Here is a 23,401-nt window from a genome sequence, read left to right as displayed (position 1 = left end):
AACAAATTCTCAGAGAGGTAGAACAAGAATTATATTTCCTATAGAATATTTGATGTTTTGAAGGGACATTCAAGCGATGTCCAAACGAGTCATTTTTTTCTGAAGACTTTCCTTTGAAAAAAGTCTTTCTAGGAAATGATATGGAACTGAGATGTTCTAAGATACTGCTCTATGGTTTAATACCATCAGAACTGCCTACAGACTTGGGAGAGGAACTAATGTTTGTTGAGTATCTGTTAAGCATTTTATTTATCTAAGCTCATTCAAGCCTTCTAACAATCAGTAAGTTGTTAGGTATGTTATGATATGAACCTTGATTTGCTAACTCTGAAATCTGGCCTCTGTCCACCATATGGTAGGATGCTGGTTACATTCTACCTTCTGTGCTTGTGGCTTAGTGGAGTATGAGAACTGGCTTACTGGAGGTGAATTTGATGCTGAGGTTGCCTACTAACATGGTAGAGTAGAGCTCTGATGGGTTAGCACTGGGATCTTCCAGGGATACAGGAAGGGGTTGGGCCAAGTCCTATGCATGTCATACCTTGGCCATCCCTAAGCTGGGTCATGGTACTTCTCATGGAAAGATTCTGGATGACTTATTAGGAGACTATTAATTTCTCTCATCAAATATGGATCTCGGTAAGTCCAATGCTGATTCAGGGAGGTATCTTTTGTTCTCTTTCATTTCATTATATAATCTCATTCAATGTGTATGATCTTTATAAACTTACTGTTAGGATTGACTCATTTATTCATATCTGTTGTATGTATTTTTCTCAGGCAGAGAAGGCTGATGGATTTGTCAATCTGCCCGATTTCTCTGTAGAGAGAGCATCTGAATGCAAGAAAAAGCAGTAAGTTATCTATCATTTCCCACAAAACTCTGTGCCAGGATAACATCCCTTCATAATTTTAGTTTCTCGAGTGATGTGGTGATTTGGAAGTTAGTGAAGGTAACACCCAAATGCCTGAGAATTTTGAACCTATGGGTTAGCATCCTAAAAACAGTGTAAGCTTTTAACCTCTTATTTTCTGTAATTTCATTTTGTGGAACAGATGGATTTTAAAACCCTGTGGAGCCTTGGCATGACATATTTTTGACAACTGTGTCTGAGATGGAATGAAAAACAAGCTCCCATCCAGGATTGGCTGGGAGATCAGATGTCAAGATCTTGTCTGGGTGAAGAGAATGACTGGTTCAATAGGACTCACTAGAGCTTAAGATATGATAGCAAGACCACTTTCTTTGACTTAGTTCATAACATTGTCATCCTTGAAATAGAATTAATTCTGAGATACTATAGATTTTGGGATTATATTCTGATATAATTTAAGTCCAAAAAATTTGAGAATAGACAAGAACCAAAAAAGTCACCAGCTTACAGTCCTTATTTTACTGAGAAGGGAACAGCTCAGAGAGTCTGAGCTTGCCTAGAACTCACAGGAGAGCTGGTCTAGATTAGCTAACCATTCATGTGCTCTTTTCATGATAGCATCCAGCTGCATTTTGCAAATGTGCCCTCTTGACCTTTTTCTTATTCTTCTGCCTTTGACATCTTTTTCTGTTTTATCAGAAAAAAGCATTTATCTCCTTAGTGACCTATGTTACCAGTAGTGGCAACTGACTAGATTTTTCTAAGAAAATGAATAAAATTGAATTAGCTTTAAGTCCCTGCCACTCTATTGTTACTGTACATATCCAGTGATACACGATGTTGTGTTGATTTTCGTGGTTTTGACCAAACTGGTTACTTACCAGAATGATGGCCTGTACTGCAGGACTTCCGGTCTGGTGGTAAAGGGGAAGCATTTCATTGCTAATCTTCAGTGTTTTATACTTTTCTTTTAAACTAAAAATAAGTATATTTTTCCTTTACTCCTAGAAGGTGGCTTGGATAAATTTTTTTGATATGTTGTTACAGTGTGGAAGTTCTATACTTGATTATTTTCCTACAAATAAAATTCTGTATATATTTGAATTTGAATAAGTATTTTGCTTTAAGGGGTTGATCTGAATATTTAAGTGACACCTCTAAGACTATAAATTTTAATTTATTGAATATTAAGTGACACCTCTAAGACTGTAAATTTTAATTTATTGTCTCTTTATAGCAAAGCAGTTAGCAAATGAAAATAAAAGCATATGCCTATATGTTTTAAATAGAAACTATTAACTAGCCAAGACTCAGTCCTAGTCTGGATGTCTCAACACGATAAATTAATTGTCTGCTCTCTACATGAAATAGAGATTAGGCAATGGATGTTTAATGAGACTAAATTATTTTTTTGTAAATTTACAAAGAAAGCACATGAATTTCTACACTTGTATTTGATTTACTTTCAAACCCATTGATAACTACACTAATTTCTAATTTTTCATGTGTCTGCGTTTTTCTCCCTTCAAGTGCTTTTAAGATCAGCCATCCACAGATCAAGACCTTTTTTTTCGCAGCTGAGAATGCACAGGAAATGAGCGTGTAAGTAGAGAAAATTGCTAAATCCAATCTTTTTGGAAATAGATTACTTTGGTCAGGTGTTTGAATTTTAAGCATATGTTAATATCACCTGTTTTATTTATTACTGCTACTTTAAGGATTAGTCTCCTTAGCACTTTAAGTGTTCTTACTTTCTTCTAGGCTATTTGGAAGCATTTTGGAGAACTACCTTTATCAAAATGGCTATTTTAGGAAGAAGTAATAAGATTCTTCTGAGGGAACCACTCAGTTGAGAAAGGAAAGGACAGAAGTCATTATAAGAAAATGTTACAGTGAGAATCAGCATCACAGGGGGAGAAAGGCCTGAAAGTACTGTGACCAATCTCACAGCTTTTAGAATTCTACATGAAAAATATCTGTAGCATTTCTTATGTCCTGTGTAATTATCATGATGATCCCTCTGTTTATTACTAATCCATGTTCTATCCTGAAAATTTTGCAAAATGTCCTTGTTCAGAGTACATCTCACATAAAATTTTATGTCCCTAACTCCATTTCCTGTTTTTTTTTTTTCCTGTTTAAGTAAGTGGAATATATGCATAGAGCACTATCTGCCCGACTCCATCCCCTGCTGGTTTAGATTATAGTGTGAGCACAATGGCTGTTAATTGAAAGAGGCTATATATATTTGAGGTGCTTGAGGCATTGAAGGGCCTTCTATTTAATTTAAGCCCTATTCTCAGATTTCTCAATGTTCCTCATTACCATCACATAACTAATAAAAATGTGTCAGTGGAATACCTACTATATGTCCACAGTGGCAGATCCTGGGCAAAAGAAATAAAGAATATATACATAATTCATTTAAAGAGCTTATGGTTTAATCTCTTTTGTTTAGTTATACACAATGATTTCCTTATCATTCTGCTCTAATTTCTCTTTACCCTCTTGCTTTAGAAACCTAAAGAAAAAAGCTGCTTTTCACCAAACATGTATAAGCTGTGGATACACACACACCCTTTTTTTCCCCAAAGAGCTTATCTACTTGGTCATGAGAGATGCAGAGACGTGGGGAAGGGGAGAGGCAGGCTCCCCATGGGGGGCCTGATGTGGGACTCAATCTCAGGACCCTCGGATCACGACCTGAGCCAAATGCAGAGACTCAACCACTGAGCCACCCAGGTGCGCCCCACCTGTGCCTTCTTATAGGAAAGCCCCATCAGCAGCCTCATATAGCTAGAAACCTTCTCACCTGTTCTCTAAGCTCCCACCACAACCTTCAAATGAGGGCAGAATGGCTCTTTACAGACCATTGGGACACCCCATGTTAAATAACGAGACAAGGAATTGACAAATTGAGTCTTTCAAACAAGAATTTTATTTACTTAAATGTAGAGAGAAGTTGTTTCTACACTCTTCCTGATTTTAGCTCTCTCCCCCTGGCTTTCTCAAGTGCCTGAGAAAAATAAGAGCGGATGCCCAAAAGAAGATTTTAAAAAACTTCACAAAGCTCTTTTTTATTTTTCTTTTTGTTTTGGTAACTAAATTTTATTGATTAATAAGCTGTAGGTATGTTGGTGGTGTGTGAAAGGCTTACGTCTCACCCAGCAGTACTTGGAGCCCTGCCATAGTGAGGGTCAGTCTGGATGTGAGCCACCAATTAATCCCCAGTGTCCTTTCTGGCATTCTCTGGTGGTGTTAATAGCCATCCAAGTGCAATCTCTTTGGGGCCTCCAAGTTAGCTTCCTCTTCTCCCACCAAATGATGCAGATGACATTTAAAGATTTGTTCTGAGGGGCACCTGAAGAGCTCTCTTTCTTACTGAGGAGGCCAGTTTGAGCCAGTTGATAATGGAGCTGGGTATTTCCTTGCGAGATGCAAAGAATCTGGGGATGGAGGGACTGGCATGTGGAGAGACGGGTCCTGTTTTAGAAGTTTGTTTCCTTGGGAAACTGCATTTTTTGGCGGTGACGTTTCTCTCAGGGACGATGAAGGGGAAGGTAATTACATTTAATAGAAATGCTGTGTGTTCTGCAGGGACCCTCAATTTACAAGCACAGGGGTAAGTAATTAAGGGTAACGGAAGAGTTGGTTTCTAAACAAAGACTGGTTGGTAGTTGCCTTTCTCAGACGATGTTTGTGGGAAGAAACTTCTTGTTTTGTATATCAATTTCTTAACACTTGTGCTCCTCCAACACATTGATTTAATATACAACAAACTCCCAGGAAACATCTGTCATCTTCTTTTATGTAAATATAAGTCTTTTTGTGCATCCATCTATTTAGCCACAAATAGAAATTTCTCTACTGCCTTGGTTTTAAAAAAAGTTCTTAGCAAAGGAGGTACTCTTAAGCTAGTGGGCTCTAGAAAGGAAACAGTCAAACAAGATTCTGAACAATCATGTTTTCTACAGCAAGTATCTAATGGTGGCAATGAAAAGGACATGAGTTTTGGGTAAGAGCTGGGAGGAATCTTTTCTTTATTGTCAGTACTCTTTCGTTTTGCTATATTTCTGTATTTCTGTGTTCTGGAAAGGAACTTAGAAATGCCTTTTATTGTTTCAGGCTTACTCAGTTCAAAACTATTTTTTGTCTTGATATGTTAAAAACTGTCTATTTCATTTTTAGATGCTGTTTTTGGGGGAAGGTTAGTATGCACTTATGAAATCGGGTATAAATTAATAATAGCTTGGGTATTTTGAAAGTGAATAAATACATTGTGCTTTGCCTGATCAAGTTTTAGAAATGTACTTTAAAATGTTTCCTTCAGTTAAAGAACACACAAAACATATTCTTGTAAAAAATACTATAATTCAGAAGTATTTAAAGTGAAAACCTTCCCATACTCCTAGCTTCACTCTCCAATTCATCTTCTCTCCCTAGGATTAACTGCTTTTAACAGTATGAGGGACATACATCCTTCCTGATGCTTTTCTTTGCATACCAATTCATGCACATGTGCAAATACAAGGTGTTAAAAGTACAGTGAATCAGACTAATCATATTGTTCTGTACTTGCTTTTTTCACTTAACAGTATGTTAGGATTTTTCCAGGCCATCACAAGGCTTCCTATCTCAGTCTTTTTATTAGCTTCATTAAAACATTAATTTACTGATGAAATTAGTGCCATATTTTATCCATTTTCCTATTAATGGATGATTATATTGTATCAGTGTTTTTTTCTTTTGCCATTGCATGTCTTGTTGAATTAACATTCTTCCACACTTATTTGTGGTTTGTAGGACAGACATTTATAATTAGGGGGTAGATATTTAAATTTTGATTAGTATCGTCAACTTGCCTGCTTAAAATTGGCTGTATCAGTTTTGAAGTTCAACTGAACAAAGGATGAGAATGTTTCCTCCTCAATTCTAGAAATCAGTATTTTAAAGTTTTGCCAGTGTAGTGGTGAATATTTTCCTGTGTTTGAATATGCATTTCCCAAAATTCTATGGAGGCTGATAAATTTGTTCTATTTGATTTCCTGGTTTTTTTTTTCCAGTTGTTTATTATTCTATTGGGTCTTAAACACTTTCTGGTTTCTATGGTGGGGTCTGGGCCCATGTATTAGTCTGGTTTTAAGTGGCCATTAAAGAGTTCATGTTTATCATTGTGCTGATGGGGCTTCTTAAAGTGCTTTTAAAAATATATATTTTATTATATATATTTTATATAATATATAATATTTATATGTATTTAGAGAGTACAAACAGGAGGAGGGGCAGAAGGAGGAGAGAGAGAGAGAGAGAGAGAGAGAGAGAGAGAGAGAGAGGAGACTCCCCACTGAGCACAGAGCCCGTTGGAGCCCCAATGGAGGCTGACTGGGAGCTCAATTTCATGACTCTGAGATTATGACCTAGGCTGAAATCAAGATTTGGTCGCTTAACTGACTGAGCCATCTGGGCACCCCTGAGGGGCTTCTTAAATTCATCTGAAGTTCATCTTCCTTCTTATAGAAAGTTCTGCTTATTTGTTAAAATGAAATTTATATATTTCCTATTAATAATAATAAATATGGCAGGACCATGATAGGTTGAGAGTTGGGTAAGGATTCCTAATTTGTTACAGCTGAAAAGACTTGGGAATATGCAATAATTATGCAGTAGTGAGGGAGCAGCGTGCTGGATAGTTCATGAAGCAATACAGAACTAGAAGAAATGGAAAGCATAAGTGAGTCAATAAATGCATAACATTCTTTTTATTTTATTAGTATTGGTTGACTTAGGCCACTACTGAATACACTGGTTTCTAAAAAAAAAAAAAAAAAAAAAAAAAAAAAAAAAAAAAAAGTGAACACATAATATGGAATACTTTTTAAAAATATAGAAAACTGGAAAAAGGTGGGAAATAAATCAGATTACCACCCCAAAATAATATTTTCCCTTTAAATAGAAAGTTATATAGCTAAGAACATATGATGTAGACACATTCTGTCTTTCATGAATTTGTGTAATAAAATATGTTCCTGACTAATCCCTTGAAAAGGAACTCCAATGGCCTGAGGTCATGAGCCAAGTTTGAGTTCCTTCAAGTTTGTCTAGTTCTATTTTTATTACTGATGTTTAGTTGCAAATTATTGCCAATAAAATGGTAAATTGTTAAGACGATAGGACATTGTAAATTTTTACCTAACATAAAATTCTTTAAGAAATTAAACATTTCCGCACCTTAGGAATACCTGTCAAACTCTGGCCATATCTTTTATTGATTAATATAAAAATCTGGCTTAAAAATGCACATCCTTTCTTTATTTTTTTGTGAAATAAAATTACATTTTAAGAATTATAAAGATGGTACTTTAATGGTCAGGTTACTAAATTCAAGAATACAGGTTTTGATGGTTGCTAAAATTTTCAAATGCACAGTTGCAAAAGATATATTTGTTCAGATATTTAGAATATATAGTTGCCCACCTTAGCCAACTGGATAATGGACAGCCTTACTTCTTGTCTTACAAAGAATATCCCATGTAAACAAAGTATTGTTAAACAAGTGGTTTTAGATTTCAATACCACAAAGTTATGCTGTTTCTGGAAATGTTTAGACCAACTATAGAATTATGACAATTGCGTTGTAAAGACTGGCACAAGACCTTCCTTCCTTCAGGGTATGGGGGGAAGGTAGATAGGAGATGACCGATCTCTTTGGCTAAGCATTTATTTTCTATTTGAATTTTAGGTGGTTAAACAAGCTTGGATTAGCTGTAATCCATCATGAATCTGCTACAAAGGATGAAGGTATGTTCTATTTTCAATTTCTGAAAATTTAGTAAGAATCTTAAGATGAGATAGGATGAAAATACAATGTCAAGTTCTATGCATAGTCTTGTCCTAATGAAACATACTTTGGCATTTGAAATTATCTGAAAATATGTAGAAGCAGACAAATTCACACAGACTCACCAACATGGAATAGCTTCCCATGCTGGCTAAGAATGCTTTTTACACTTCACCCACACATTAGCAGCTGTAGGCTTCACTGACATCTCAAAAAACTGCCAGTACAAATGTTTTATTGCCCCACTCACTCAGTTCTTACTCAGAGACATGATCTCGTCATGATCTAGACAGATAACTTTCATCCCACTATTTCCTCTCTGATATTTTAATATTTTCACCAGGCTAATTACTCTAAGTTTGTGCTAGGAAACTGAATGTCAGATTGGGACACAGGCCATATTTTTAGCTCAGTCCGTAACTTTCAGTTCAAAAGCCACAGGAGTTGAAATCTTCTTAATGATGCAGTTACTCCTGAATATTGAGAGGATGGAGGATTTAAATGCCAGAATCACAGAGTTGATACAATTTTTGAAGTGCTCAGATCACATAAATCTTGGAAATTGGAAGGTGGGGAGTTATATCTTTGGATAGCAAAAATTATAAAAGCTGAAGTTGAGAAATGGAAAAGTGGCAACTTGATTTCAAACAATAAAGAACTACAATGGAAGAGTGTGAAATCAGTGTCCTTACCATTTCCTTGGTCCTCTTTGCCACAACATAAATAACCATTGTATATTTGAAGTGCGTTTATAGATTGTGAGGGAAAAAAATCACGATACAAAGATCTTCTCCTTATCCTGGTATTTAAGGCCTTCTGTGCTAAAGCCTCAGTTTTATTTATTTTATTTTCTTTACCACATCCCTTAGGGGACTTTATATAGTGGCTCAACCTATACCCTTAACCTGGTGGTACTCCCATTACTCTGTGTGCACTGTTGATGGTTTACTTATCCAGCCATTTTCAGCTCCTGATAGCTCCTATGATCAAAATTAATCACTGCTGAATTGAAGCTTAGTGTATGACTCTTAACCTCTTTTGAGGAATTATTTTATTTTCTGTGAGCCATGGCTAGTCCTCTTCCTATGTATTACACTCTCATGAGGGCAGAAACTCTAATATGGCTATTCATTTTTTCCCTCTTATGTAATCGCCTTGTACCAGGTAGCTCAGTAGATGAGTCCTTTCTGAAACGGATTGGAATTATAATAGCCAGATGGAGCAAAACCTCTGCTCATGCATTATGGAATAAGTGATGACAGTGTTGAAACATTAAAAATTTTCATTTTTGTATAGAATGTTATAGTGAGAGTGAACAGGAGGACCCTGAAATAGCTGTGGAGACACCACCCCCTCCTTACTCTGCAGAGACTTTCTCTCCTTTGGTACGTACTGAACTCATTTTTCTATTGGTCATGATCAAGTGCATGGATCTCATTCCTTCCAGTGGCATAGAATCTACTTTGATCAGTTTTTAGAACAGGCTAAATTGATGTACCTTCCAAGGAGCAAGTATAATTTTCATATTTTTCAGTTTTCTTCATAGCGACCCCCTGGTGTGACAAACTCAGTGCATTTGCATGGGACCCACCGATGTACCATGCTGACAGGACTTAGGGTAATGCAGAGGGCTTCTGGGTGGTAAGCCAGTGCTTTCAAAGATTTATTTTATAATGTTTATTTATACCCTAATGGTCTTCGGAAAGAATTGAAAGTGCCGGTCCTGGGCATGTGCATTACAACAATGTAAAATGAACACAAAGGGGATGAACGCAATAGACGAAGAGAAAATTAGAGTCTGAAGGGTATCAGGAAGCCAGAAGTAGGGTTAGTGGATTCAATCTGTACATGAAATAAGTGTTCTGTGTATTCTCTAGAGAGAAGTCCAAGTTTAATTCTCAGCTTTAGAAGCATTCAATGTAAATTCAGGTTATTAATGGATGTTAAGACTTGACATCTTGCTTTCTATTTAGATGCTTGTTGGCATTAGAGTGATGGCCCTTAGAAGGAATCAAGCAAGGATCTTTGGGGGAAGTTTATTTATGGTTCTTCTACCTACCATGTGCCAGGACTTATGTAGGTACTTTAAGTATATAACCATTTAACCACCCCCCAGAACCCTGAAAAGTAGTATTATTTAGTCTGCATTTCACTTATTACTAATGAGGCCAAGCATCTCTTCATATTTATTGGTCATTTGGATTTTCTGTTTTATTTACTGTCTGTTTAGTCTTTAGCACATTTTTAGCTCTCTTACTGGTATTATTTTGTTTTTATAAAGTGTCTTTATTATCCTATATGTTAGCTCTTTGTCAGAAGGAAGACACATCTCCTTTTCTGCTTCATGACTTTTACTTTTTTAGACTGTTTCATGATCTCTTTTTATAGATAGTTGTTTTGGATTCCAATGTGGCAGATTTATCCATTTCTTCTGCTCTGGTTATGCCTTTGTATCTGATTTTAAAAGTTGTCTCCTATTGCTAGGTCATGAGGAGGTATATGTGGCTATCCTTATTTCATGATTAGGAAACTTAAGTTCAGACAGATAGAATGGCCTGGCTACACATGCAGTGAATGGGGCACCTGAGATGGACACACCCTGCTGTGTCTCACTCTGTTATTTAGGCTCTTTCCACCCCACTATGGCACTTGCCCATCCGAGGGCCCAAGTGACTATAAGTTCTGATAGGTTACAGCAGCTCCTTCACCTACTGGACCTCTTCTGCCAGAGTTTTCTATTTTGTGTGATGACGTTTTCATCTTTATTTGTTTTGCCAGTTTCTGGATTTAGGATATTAAATAGCATTTAAATGATGACCTCTACTATTGTCACCTGCTCTGAGGGGAGAATTGTGGTCCCTTTTCTAGTTTATTTGGCTAGCAGCCAAGACCAGAAATAAATATTTGTCGACTGAGTATGTTTATCAAAATTCCTATTCAGAAGGACTAGCCTATTAAATTAAGATATAAATAAAACTAAACTTTGAATATGGTAAAATTCAGACTAATTTTTTAATTAGACTTATAATATGTCCTATCTTAATATTTTCATAACTTGCCCTTAATGTAGTCTTTCTCCTCTTTTAAAATCAGTTTCTGCATTTAAAAAAGGACTAAATAGATGTGCCCAGTTAGTTTAATAGAGAAGTATATATTTTGTTTAGTTTCTCTCTTTCTCTCTGTCTCTGTCTCTCCTCCCTCTCTTTTTGTCTCTACCTCTGTCTTTTCTCTTTTCTCTGTATGTCCTAATTTTTTAAAAAATATTTTATTTATTTGACAGAGAGAGAGAATGAGTGAGGGAGAGGGTCAGAGGGAGAGGGAGAAGTAGATTTTCCGATAAGCTGGAAGCCTGACACAGGGCTCCATCCCAGGACCCTAGGATCATGACCTGCCCCAAAGGCAAATGCTTAACCGACTGAGCCACCCAGATGCCCCTGTTTCTCCTATTTTAACCTGTAACACAATGATTTGGTTGATTCTTCATCTTTCTCTTCCTGAAATTCTCTCTCCCTCCTACTGTCTGCCACCCCTTCATGATTCTTATATGATTTATTTTAGTTCTAAAATACTGCAGTTTTTAGTTTTATAGTGGCAACTGGTATCACAGATTACTAAGAGCATTTTTAGGGATCTAGAACTCTACTTGAAACTGTAAGCAGGGACCCTGGGTGGCTTGGTGGTTGAACGTCTGTCTTCAGCCCAGGGCATGATCCTAGAGTCCTGGGATCGAGTCCCACATCAGGGCTCCCTGTATGGAGCCTGCTTCTCCTTCTGCCTATGTCTCTGACTCTGTCTCTCTCTCTCTCATGAATAATAAAAAAAAAAAGACTAAAAGCAACCAAATTATCTTCTTAGATGAGGGTTCAAGGCTCAATTGCATCATACAATGACAGTTTTACCTGATGTTACAGTAGAAGCTCAGGAAATGCTTGTTTCAAAACAAATAAATGAAGGGATGCATATGAGACCAATAAGTTGGGTCATTGAAGTGGGAGGATTCTTTAGAATTTTCTGAGTCATTGATCAAATGTTATTTCTTAAGGTTCTAAGTTGAGCATTTTCTGGAAGACCACCAAGGTTAACATTTTTTTCTCTTTTAAAAAGGATATTATTTATTTATGTGAGAGAGAGTACGAGGGGGGGCAGAGGCAGAGGGAGGAGCAGACTCCTTACTGAGTGGGAGCCGGATGTGGGGCTCCATCCCAGGGCCCTGAGGTCAGGACCTGAGCCGAAGGCATTTAACTGACTCAGATACTCAGGTGCTCCTAACATTTTTTTCTGAAGAAATATATCGGAAATAGATAAATGTTGAACAGTTAGATTTTATTTTCCTTAGAAACAGAATATGTTCCTCCGGCTCACATATTTTCCAGGCAGATTTTGTTTTTGTTTCCTCTTGTTTCTGAAAAATAGACATACAAGACACTTGGTTAAAATAACATTTAAGCTTTCTATTCAAACAGACGAAAATTCAAAAACTCATGGTAACTTTTATCCAGAGGATGAATCAGCTTATTGTGTTGGCTCAATCCGCGATAGGCTATCCAGGACTGAGCTATATATGCCTAGGTGGAAACATTTTTTCTCTAAGTTCTTGCTTTGAAAAGATATTTTGGATAATGAACTTTCATTTTGGAATGGTGACTCAAAATTATAGACTAATACAATGCTGGAAAATCATCTCCCCAAAGTCAGAATCTTGAATTAAAAATGTAATTCAATGTCCAATCTTTCTAATTGCTGCAAACGGTTAAGACCTCAGCACAAGATCAGTTGGACCTCTGCTTCTAACGGGTGGGACCACATTCCACAAGAGAATAAAGAACACTTCAGGATCTTCTCTGAGTGAACAAGAGGTTTCTGTTTATGCTGCTGCTTCTTGAGAAGATTTCACAGGATGGATAGGAAAGGACATCCATTTATTCAAAGAGAAATTAGAAATGGGGACCTTTTGACAGACTTGCTAAAAAAGCTCAAGACAGTTGGGACCCGGTAGATTTCACTTTGGAAGTTTGTAGAAATCAGTATCCATGATTCCTTGAAATCCACAATTCCTTGAAACCAACAAAAGAGCAAAAAAGGAACTGACTTCCTTCATATTTCCTATTTAATGATGTTACTAAGTGATTTAAGAGCTTAATCATCATTAAAAATCTGTTACACATATTTTTTTCTAAGTTTAATCATTAAAAAGCATAGTCTAGTAACTTGATCTATGTTTATGCGCTTACTCATTCATTTAACAAATTTTGTTGAGAGCGACCGTTCCAAATATTTGGGACATATAAATAAATAAATAAATAAATAAATAAATAAATAAATAAATAGCAGTGATCTATTTCTTCATGAAGTCAAACTGAGTTGAGGGAGTCTGGTAAGAAACAATCAATGTAATAAGTAAATGATGTACTATGCAGTGGAAGTAAAGCATGGTGACTATGCGGAGATAGGATTTCTGGAAGTCGGGTCATAGCTGCAAACAGAGTAGCCAGGATAGGCCTGAGTGAAAGCTGAGGTCTGAGCAAAACTCTTGAAAGGTGGTGTGAGAGCCAAGTCGATGTTTGGGGAGTTCTATGCAAAGGGAACAGTTAGAGCTAAGATATCCTTGGTGCGTAGGTGGCAGAGTAAGGAGGTCAGTGGCTGAAGCAGAGTGAGTCAAAATGAGAATAGCAGGAAATGAGGTTGCAAGGTCACAGTGGCTATACCATGTAGGGCCCCAGAGCCTGTTAAAGACTTTGATGTTTTGAGTTACTTAAGGGAGCCTTTGGGAGTTTGGAGCAGAGGAGTGATGCGATGTGATCAGTTTCCATCTTAAAAGGGCCACTCAGGCTACTGTGCAGGAGAGTTCCCTACTGTCCTGGGAGGTGGGGGGTACGATAGAAGCAAATAAATCAGAGGGAGGGTTGCAGGGATCTGTGTGAGAGATGGTGATGATGCAGGTCAGGGCATAATTGAAAAAAGGAATGGGCAGATTTTGAAGTTGGTTGGAACGTAGACCACCCAGTGGGTGGATCAGGATATGAGAGAAACTGAGAAGATAAGGAAAGGAGGGGGCGGGTAATGGTGGCAGGAGGAAGTTAAGGAATAGGATTTAGCAGTAAAGTGGTTTCTTCAAGGTCACTAGGATACTGGGGATTAGGATGAGGAGCAGGTCCTCCATGATCATACAGGAGGCCAGGGTCAGATGGGGGTGTGTGCTCTACAAGATTTTTGGGTTTTTAGAGAATGCTACTACTAGCATACAGTAGAAATACAAACAATATTTCTTGGGGTTTGGCAGCAATTGATTAATTTGTTTTTATTAATGTGGCCCATAAAAGAAAAGCCATATACATTCCTTTTTTTTCCTCATTTGGTTTTATTATGTTTAGTCTTAAGTTATTCCTGTATTTTCTTCTTTTAAAAAACAAATATGCTTTGAGTAATGTTGCTTAAAATTTATATGCTGACTCACTTCTTCCTAATGACAGACTGTTGGTGGCTGTCTTAAACTGTTTTTTTCTATGTCAAATTTATGTTTTTAAACAAGTCAAAGAAAAAAATTTTAGAGCTAATCAACATTTGAATTGAGCTTCTTTGATCAATAAAAAATGTCTTATGTAAATGTTGAATCACTAAATTCTATACCTGAAACTAATATTATACTGTGTGTTAAGTAACTGGAATTTGAATTAAAAAAATATACATTAAATGGCAAAAAGCATACTCACTTTGGCTGCACATATACAAAAATTGGATTGAGGGCAGCCCGGGTGGCTCAGGGGTTTAGCGCCGCCTTCAGTCCAGGGTGTGATCCCGAACATCGGGATCGAATCTCATGTAGGGCTTCCTGCATGGAGCCTGCTTCTCCCTCTGCCTGTGTCTCTGCCTCTCTCTCTCTCTCTCTCTGTGTATCTATGAATAAATAAATAAAAAATCTTAAAAAAAATTGGGCTGATACAGAAAAGATTAGTGTGGCCCCTGAACAAGGATGACATGCAAATTTGTGAGGAAATGGGAAAGCAATATTGATTTTTAATTTAATCATACAGTCTCATTAAAACTTAGATTTTTAAAATGTCTTTAAATTTTCTCATCAAAAAGTAAAATGTTTAAAACCCAAATGTTCTGAAATGAACCACCATGCAATTACTTATCTTTAATAGGTAAAATAATAATTTTGTTGGAGATCATGAGAACATTTTGTGGGAGTATTTGCATTACAATCAGTGACTGTCACCCCCAGGTCCTGGGATTAGGATAAATCATTTGTAGAAATTCTACAGAGAATTTCAGGGTTCTCCTTCATAAGAGACTAAACTACTCTGGGCTATTTTTCTTCTAGACCATTTTGTACTGGTATTAATTTATTATCAATTGTAGGTCAGGTATAGATGTAAAAATAGATGTGTAAAAATAATACTTAAACACAGCCTGTTCTCAAGTAGCTCACCAAAAAAGATGAATGAGTCAATCAGCAATTATAGTATTCGTTGACAAATAAAATGACTTCTCCCAAGTATGATGGAAGTAAGCCTGGGAGCACCAGATAGAGGCACCCACCAGGCTCTGAGCCCACTGAGGGCTTCCTGGAGGAGCCAGTCCTTGAACTGAGATAAAGGATGGGTTTGTGTTAATCCACTGGGATAGGGTGAGGAGGACTGTCATTTGATTTGCAGTAAGAAATTTTGTGAGTATATTACCTGGATGGTTCATATAAGGCACTGAGTTAAGTGTTCTCTGTTTAACTGTGGCTATTGGTAGCTACAGATGGTGGAAATAATCACCTGTGATTTAGCACCACAGTATCTCTAAGGCACATTTGCATATTGAGCCCTCTGTGATGACACTCAAGGATCACTTTGATTCTTATTTTATTAATATCTCTTCTAATACACATCTTTTTTTTTCATGTTCTCTTTCCATCTCTCTACTTTTTCCTTGTTTTTTTCTTGCTCACTCTTCTTTTTTTCCATTTAAAAATCAATTTATAGGGACACCTAGGTGGCTCGGTTGGTTGAGCGTCTCTCTTCCTCTCAGGTCATGATCTCAGGGAGCTGGGATCAAGCCCCACGTTGGGCTCCCTTTTCAGCAGGGAGCCTGCTTCTCTCTCTCCCTCTGCCTGCTGCTCCCTGTGCCTGTGCTTGTGTGTACGCTCTCTCTCTCTCTCCGTGTCAAATAAATAAATTTTAAAAATCACATTTATGAATGTTACATGGTATAAAAGTAGAGCAATGGATTGAAAACATTTATGTTTGAGTAGTACTCCCAAAAGGAATATACTTAACAGAAATTTCTGGTGCTCTATAAACATGTCTTTCCTTGGCCCATGAGCAGAGTTTTGAGGTCCAGAAAGGTTCACGGAAAGTGTTGAAGCAGCTATGTACACAGGCTTTTGCTCAAATAGCCCATTTTGCTAATCAAATTACAGTAATAGCAGGAGCAACAGGAAAAGCTTGCACTTGGTCTCTTTTCAGAAAAGGAAGCTGGCCCCACCAAAGCCATGTTTTACCAAAATAGTTCACAATGGGGGAACTGTCAGGACTTAGATTGGAATGGTATTTTTGCTAATATTTATTTTGCAGATCATTCTAATGAGTAAGCAAGTCTTGGCATTTATTTGGACAGCTTGGAGGGGTATGTATTATCTCCTCTAGATAGCTAAGGTTTTATTTAGTGAACTGCAGATTAAGCTCTTAGTTGTTAAATGGTCTGAGTGATTTAAGACAGCTGATTTACAAACTCATTGACACATTCTGGAATGAAAGTTTTCATGTCTGTACAAATATGTTATTAATAAGGTGTATGTGATGAATCAGTATCTTAACTGGTTATTTTAATGTCATGCTACTAAAAAGTGGATTTATTGATTATTTGATAAAGCATGTCTAATATTCAGCAAACTGAGCATAGATTGGGTAAATACTGGCTTTTCCTATTAGAACTCTGAGTTTAGAACCTGCAAAATTCTTGGGAACACACAGGATGGGAACAAAATCAACCATTCTGAGTTGGTTGCAATGTTCTGAAGGTTTTGGGAGAAAATCCTAGTTTATTCTTTGGCTTTATCCCACTAACAATTTCAGTTACACAAGTTGGTTTTGGACAATGTCATCGTAGTTCTTGTCATGTGAATATAAATATTATACATTTTTCTTCTGGTTCTTTTTTTAGACTAGTTTAGGTTTCTTTATTTTCTTTAATAAGACATTACAGAGCACCCAGTGTGTCAGTTAAACATGGCATGTAGATCCATAAGAAATAGAATGAAATTTAAATTTAATCTTAACCTTATTCCTTTTGGCAACTAATGGAAATACAGAATACAAACAGAGAAATTCTCTCTCAGTGTATTTTATCAAGTCTTTGTAACTGTTTTATAATGAACATTGCTGTGATCTGTTCAAGAATCTTCAAATTCAATCAGAGAAGGACAATCATCATATGGTTTCACTCATACAGGGAATATAAAAAACAGTGAAAGGGATCATGGGGAAAGGAGAGAAAATGAGTGGGAAGAATCAGAGAGGGTGACAAAACATGGGAGACTCCTAACTCTGGGAAACGAACAAGGGGTAGTGGAAGGGGTGGTGGGTGGGGGAATGGGGTGACTGAGGGGGGCACTTGACGGGATGAGCACCGGGAGTTACACTATATGTTGGCAAATCAAACTCCAATAAAAGAATATACAAAAAAAAGAATCTTCAAAATAAATAACGTGGAAGCTTAAGAATTTTAATTTCCCCTTATAGCAAATTTAACTCAAACAAAATAAAAAGGGATTGTACTAATAATCCTCATATGAAGTATGAGAATTAAGGTCTTATGCAAGGCCAATGCAGCTATTTCCCTATCACTGAAATATAAAGCTAAATATGATGTCTTCAGCTGTTTGAAAAAAAAAGCAGGGGTTAAATACAAGAACAAAAAGCTTTTGTTCTGAATTACAGTTGGTAAAACAAATGAAAAAAAAAAAGAATCCAAAACTTGTGAATGGGTTTTCAAATAATTTGCGACTAATAATTTGTTTCTGAAACACTAGAGTACCTTTGTTAAAAATGGAAAGTAGAGAATGCTGGTTTAATCATGATTTATTTCGTTCTTTTTTGGTTTTATTTATGAAACAGGCTGCCCAGCAGGCACCTTCATCTTCACCCAAATCGTGTTCTTGCCCTTCCTTGGAAAGTACAATAAAGACACAAAGCAGTTTGGCCTCCTTCTCTAGAGACAGACAGTCCTGGATCGACATGGGCAACAGTTCGGCCGCTGCTGACAATGAGGAACAGTCTATAATGTTTGCTGTGGCAGTGCGCTCATCTGCCCCTGCTGAAGCAAACAGTTGCAGGGCTCTGGAGAATAGCTTTGCCACATCAGAAAGTGGATTTTTGAACTCTCTGTCTAGTGATGATACTTCTTCACTGAGTAGCAACCTGGACCATCTTGCTGTCCCAGACCAGCCCACTGGATCAAAGATGGCAGATAGAGGTAAACCAAGAAGTTGTCTACTCCTTTCCAGAGAATGAATATTGATGTGTGGGTATAGAAGTCTAAGGTTAATTTGTAAAAAGAATGTTGAAAGTCATGAATGATGATTTGATAATTAAACTGTCAGGTGGAGCTAAGCACCAAGGCTGCTTCTGTAGAGGAGTTTGTATGTGGAAGACACCAACTTCAAGGCCGTTAGTTACCCACTGTATCACTGGACACATGCTTACAGCTAGGAGACATGTGATTTTCCACCCATCTGAGGAAAAGCTTGACTCCTCTTTGGTCCTATGTCTTATGCCCTGGAGTTTGTGGTGATTAGAGCAGAGTTTTGTAGATTGATACGTTGTGGTTCTGAACAAATAGAGAGCATCCACTTGCCCTGGGCCATAACCACTGAAAAGGTCTGGGTCTTTGTGAGTTTAGTTGGCTCCTGAAGGTGCCAGCATGGTTAACAGGGAGACAGACAACTTGTGTGCACTTTGGAAGGCAGCTCTAGATCTTTTTTTTAAAAAATATTTTATTTATATATTCATGAGATATACACAGAGAGAGATAGAGAGAGGCAGAGACACAGGCAGAGGGAGAAGCAGGCTCCATGCAGGGAACCCAAGGTAGGACTTGATCCTAGGTCTCCAGGATCATGCTCTGGGCTGAAGGTGGCGCTAAACCGCTGAGCCACCCAGGCTGCCCCAGCTCTAGATCTTTTAAACACAAAGGAGAGGCAGTTTATGCTTTTGAAAAAAAAAAAAAAAAACAAAACAAAACAGCAAAACATTTTAAGTCTTAGCAAAGGAAACACTTAATGGAGTAAAGAAATTAATAATGGTGTGTTTTCTTTTTTGTAAATTTAATTAATTAATTAGTTTATTTTTGAGAGAGAGTGTGTGCACAAGCAGGAGGAGGGGCAGAAGGAGAAGCAGGACCCTGGGATCATGACCTGAGCCCAAGGCAGACACTTCACCGACTGAGCCCCCCCAGGTGCCCTAATAATATGAACTTTCTTAATACTCTGTGATAATTGGTCTTTATTGTTTGTGCAGATGGATTTTTTTTGTTAGTTTTCAGTCATGATGTATCCTTTCGGATGGTCTGTACCTTGTTTACTTGGGTGTAAAAACCAGCTTATCTGATATAAGATACTCAGCAGTGAGGGGATGCTGAGTTCGGTTTGTGTTTTTTCAGTGTACTTGTGGATAACGGTTGACTGGTGAAACTCCCATACCTTGCCAGAGTGGCCCGAAGACACAAATGGCTGCTCTCCCATCTTTCCTAGCCTTACCAGGGAAAGTTTAAGTTCTCAAATTTTTATATATACCCTGTTAATTTAATATTTGGTCTCAGGATAATTTAAGCCCAGGATCATGACTATAGTCCCTGTGTGTGTGTGTGTGTGTGTGTGTGTGTGTGTACAGTATTTTGAAATATGCCAATTTGAATGCTCAGGTTGAGAACTCATTCTATAAGTCACCACAGTTGTCATCACTCCCTGTGGCCTTACCTGAAGATGCTTCACCCAGTTGAGTTACCTGTCTGGCAACTGATGGCATTTTTGCTTAATACCCCTAATTTAGGCCAATGATCTGCTTTACACTTAAAAAAGTGGAAAGGCACCTAGGTGGCTCAGTCAGTTAAGTGTCTGCCTTCAGCTCAGCTCATGATCCTGGGGTCCAGGGATTGAGCCCCATGTCAGGCTCCCTGCTCATCAGGGAGCCTGCCTTGCCTGCTTCTCCCTCTCCTCTGCATCTCCCCTGGCTGTGTACTCTCTCTCTCTCTCTCTCTCTCTCTCTCTCTCTCTCTCAAATAAATAAATAAATAAATAAATAAATAAATAAATAAATAAATAAAATCTTTTAAAAATCACTAAAAAAAAAAAAAAGTAGAGTGGAAAAAGTCATTGGCAGAATAACTTATGTCTAGAGGTAAAGAGATAGGGTAGGGAGGAGGGTGGAAACAGCACCAGTGAGGAATCCAGCAGGTCACCAGTGGACTCTGACAGCTGGAAAACAGGAAGTAAGCTGGCCTCAGGTTTGAGAAGTGTTGTCACATAGAAGGAATTTTGGGCATAATCTCCTTCTCCTTAGAAGTACAAAACTAATGCAGATGGTGAGGCTAGAAGCACAAGCAAAAAGGAGATAGTTTTAGATTCAGCATAAGAAACTTCTTTTTAATGTTGAAAACGGTTCAAAATTGAATGGGTTTCTTGGAAAGTAATGCATTCCTTGTCATTGGAGGTGTTTCCTCATTCTGAGACAACCATTTTCACTGGGTATCAACTGCATATTTCACTGTGATATCGATCACAATCTTTATTCTTTAAAAAAAAGATTTTATTTATTTATTTATTTTTATAACGAGAGACAGAGAGCACATAATAGCTTGTGTGAGTGCAGGAGCTGGGGGAGGAGCAGAGAGGGAGGGAGAGGGAGGACTCTGCTCTGAGCACTGAGCCTGATGTGGGGCTCAATCTCTTGACCCTGAGATTATGACCCTAGCCAAAACCAAGGGTCAGATGCTTAACCCACTGAGCCACCGAGGCGCCCCACAATCTTGGTTCTTATAAAGATATGCATAAGAAAGCACTAAGGTAACTTGAACTGCATGTTCTTTAACTTGATACTTGGAAGAGCCTTCCAGATATGGAGCTGCTTGAACTAAAGAAAATCACAAATAAAAAGTACCACATCTATTATTTTCCTGTCAAAAATTCTTTAGTCATTGGGCCATAAGTAGAACTAAAAAGTGCATGTGCATACACACACAGACATACTACCCCAGGATGAGGATGGCTTTAAAAGCAAAACAGTAAAATTCCATTTGCATTCTTTCCTGAGAGATGACCCTGCAGACTGATTTTTTTTTTCTTGAGGATGAATAAGCTGCAAGTCATGGAAAGATGTATGTAGCTCTCTGTCCATGTCCGAACGTCATTCTGGGGATGCATGAATTGCAGAGCTGGCTAGGTACCAAACATCCCTTTTAATCTAAGGAAGAAGAAACCTAGTATTTTAAAATTTTGAGTTAAGTGCAGCATGACCAGCAAAATCTCTATTGCTTCTTCAAACAACTTGACATGAAGGTGTTCCTCTTAGTAGAAAGGAAGAGAAAATAAAAGTATTTTTCCCTTGGTTATGTGTTGGCAGTTGCCATATGTTACAAAATTTTTGCTGATGATTTTCTCCTGCTGCTGGGGATTTGGTTAAATTCCCAGAAGAGTTAAACCACATAAAGTCATTGCTATGGAAACAGCAACCAGGTCTTTTCTTGTGTTTGTGATGATTTGCTGTTGAGTAATCAGACTGTGTATTATGCATTTTTTTACATGTATGTGTTTGTGTGTTAGAGAATAAGCTAGCTTTTCATTTCTGTGACTGCTAAAAATTATTCTTTAGCTGCCAATTAAAAAAGAAAAGCCTTGACATTCCTGTGTCTGAAATACTGTTCAGGATGCTTTTATGACAGGGAATGAAGTGTCGACATGGTCCAAGACAGGAGTAAGGATTTTAGGTTAAATCTCAATCTCAAGATGCATTTGCTGGAGAAAGAGGCTTTTCTCCTAGAAAAGATTCTTAAAGGTTAATAACCGAGTCTTGAAACAAGCAGGCAGCATGCATTACAGCCTTCTTTTTTATTTCGACAATGAAAGAAATGTTTTGCAGTTATGCAATTAAAATTGTGGTTGCTAGAATTTTATACTGAATTGAAATAGCCTTTGTTCTTCCCTGTGGTGTGAGCTAATAAAAAAAATGCAGGGTGTTAATTGCATCCCATTGCCTTTCCACATTGGGAGTTCCAGAGCTATCCAGACTCTTCACTGAGTCTTTCCTCAAAGCATAGTGGGAAAAGAGGTGATGGGGTTAGTCTCAACTCAATTTTACCCTGAATTATTTCCTTCTTCCGTGAGAGGTTATTTAGCCTCCTTTAGGACATGTCCTTTATGTCCTTTATTAGCCTCCTTATGTCTATGTCATAATGACTCACATGCCTGTCTCTATTTACATCATGCTGACAATGTGGAGACGATTTTACTGATACTTACATCGTGAATGTCCTGGATGCTAATAAGACTTATACTCGATGTAGATAAATGATCAAGTACAAATCTAGTCAGAATTAATCTGGGAATCAAGTTGAATAAAAAGAATTGTTAATGAAGAAATGAGCCTACTGGAATATGCATGACACCTTAAGAATGTGACATAAATGAGCCAGATTTTAAGGGTTAGCAAATATTACCAAAAGTTGTACATAATCTGATTGCAAAAGGATGGATGCTGTATTATTTTAGCTAGCTAATTTAGATGCTGCTGTAGGAATTAAGCATGTTTCTTTAGGGAGAAAGAAGATTTAAAAAAAAGTTGAATACTGAAGTCCATTCAATTTAGCCTTATTTTTTTGAGTACCTAACATGTACTCATGTACTCTGCCCTAACAGGAAGACACAGATGAACAAAATACAACTTCTGGACTAGAAAATTTTAACATAATAATGGGGAGAGTGGGAGGAATGAGACTCATTTAACAAAAAGAAAGCAGAGTAAAGTAAGTGCCACAGGGAGATAGAAGGTACTCAAGGGATGTAAAGGAAAGTAGGAACTCAAAATATGGAAGATCATATTTAAGTAGTTTGTGATCTAAGTGACCTGTGCATAGAGAGGGGAGCCACGGCAAAGAGGGATGAAAAAGAAATCTGGGGGATGATGTTGAATACTGAGCTAGTCATTAGTTTATTGCAGTAGATAATGGATGACTGTTTCTAATCAAGGTAGTCACATAATTTATGGTATATTATTATTATTATTATTATTATTATTATTAATCACAATTTGTTTTAAAGTCATGAAAAGCCAGCAACAGTCAGGCTGGACAAATCTCTGAGATTCTATGCTTTAGAAAAATTATGTCAGCTCTAGAATGTGGGTAGAAGCATATAATGGGACACAGAAAATCAGAAGAGTTAGGAAACTTTTGTAGTAGCTGGGGTGGCAGTGGACATAGGAAGCAAAGGAGAGACTGGAGGGCTTCCATAGCATGCCTATCAAGGTGAGGACTGATCTTGGTCTTTGTATCTCTATTACTTAATTTAGTCCCTAGAAAATTTCCCAGTGATTCTACTTTTTGAACTATAATTTGAGAAGGAATCTCAAAATAGGAGTAAATATTTACTATTGGAAAAATCTTGAATCTATAATTGTTGACTTCAATGGCATTGTTCTCAAGCATA

The 23,401-nt window shown here is 37.4% G+C and overlaps 1 protein-coding gene and 1 non-coding gene across 3 annotated transcripts in view; both read left to right on the top strand.

Annotated features, from left to right (window-relative positions):
* The window catches only part of IPCEF1 (interaction protein for cytohesin exchange factors 1), a 166,010-nt gene that overhangs the window by 118,997 nt on the left and 23,612 nt on the right, over window positions 1–23,401 (top strand). For both annotated transcript variants that reach the window (XM_055309938.1, XM_055309937.1), the window contains exons 6-10: window positions 781–854; window positions 2,406–2,477; window positions 7,615–7,673; window positions 9,010–9,098; window positions 17,820–18,177. In XM_055309938.1, coding sequence (XP_055165913.1) covers window positions 781–854; window positions 2,406–2,477; window positions 7,615–7,673; window positions 9,010–9,098; window positions 17,820–18,177 — 652 coding nt within the window. The remainder of the gene's footprint in view (window positions 1–780; window positions 855–2,405; window positions 2,478–7,614; window positions 7,674–9,009; window positions 9,099–17,819; window positions 18,178–23,401) is intronic.
* On the top strand, window positions 14,622–14,729 carry LOC129501088 (U6 spliceosomal RNA). Its single transcript, XR_008662653.1, has one exon. It is a non-coding gene; the product is annotated as a U6 spliceosomal RNA (small nuclear RNA).

Source organism: Nyctereutes procyonoides, unplaced genomic scaffold, assembly GCF_905146905.1.
Source record: "Nyctereutes procyonoides isolate TBG_1078 unplaced genomic scaffold, NYPRO_anot_genome, whole genome shotgun sequence".
Classification (NCBI taxonomy): Eukaryota; Metazoa; Chordata; class Mammalia; order Carnivora; family Canidae; genus Nyctereutes; species Nyctereutes procyonoides.
Note: the sequence above shows the minus strand (reverse complement) of the source record. Positions and strands in the feature narration are given on the sequence as shown.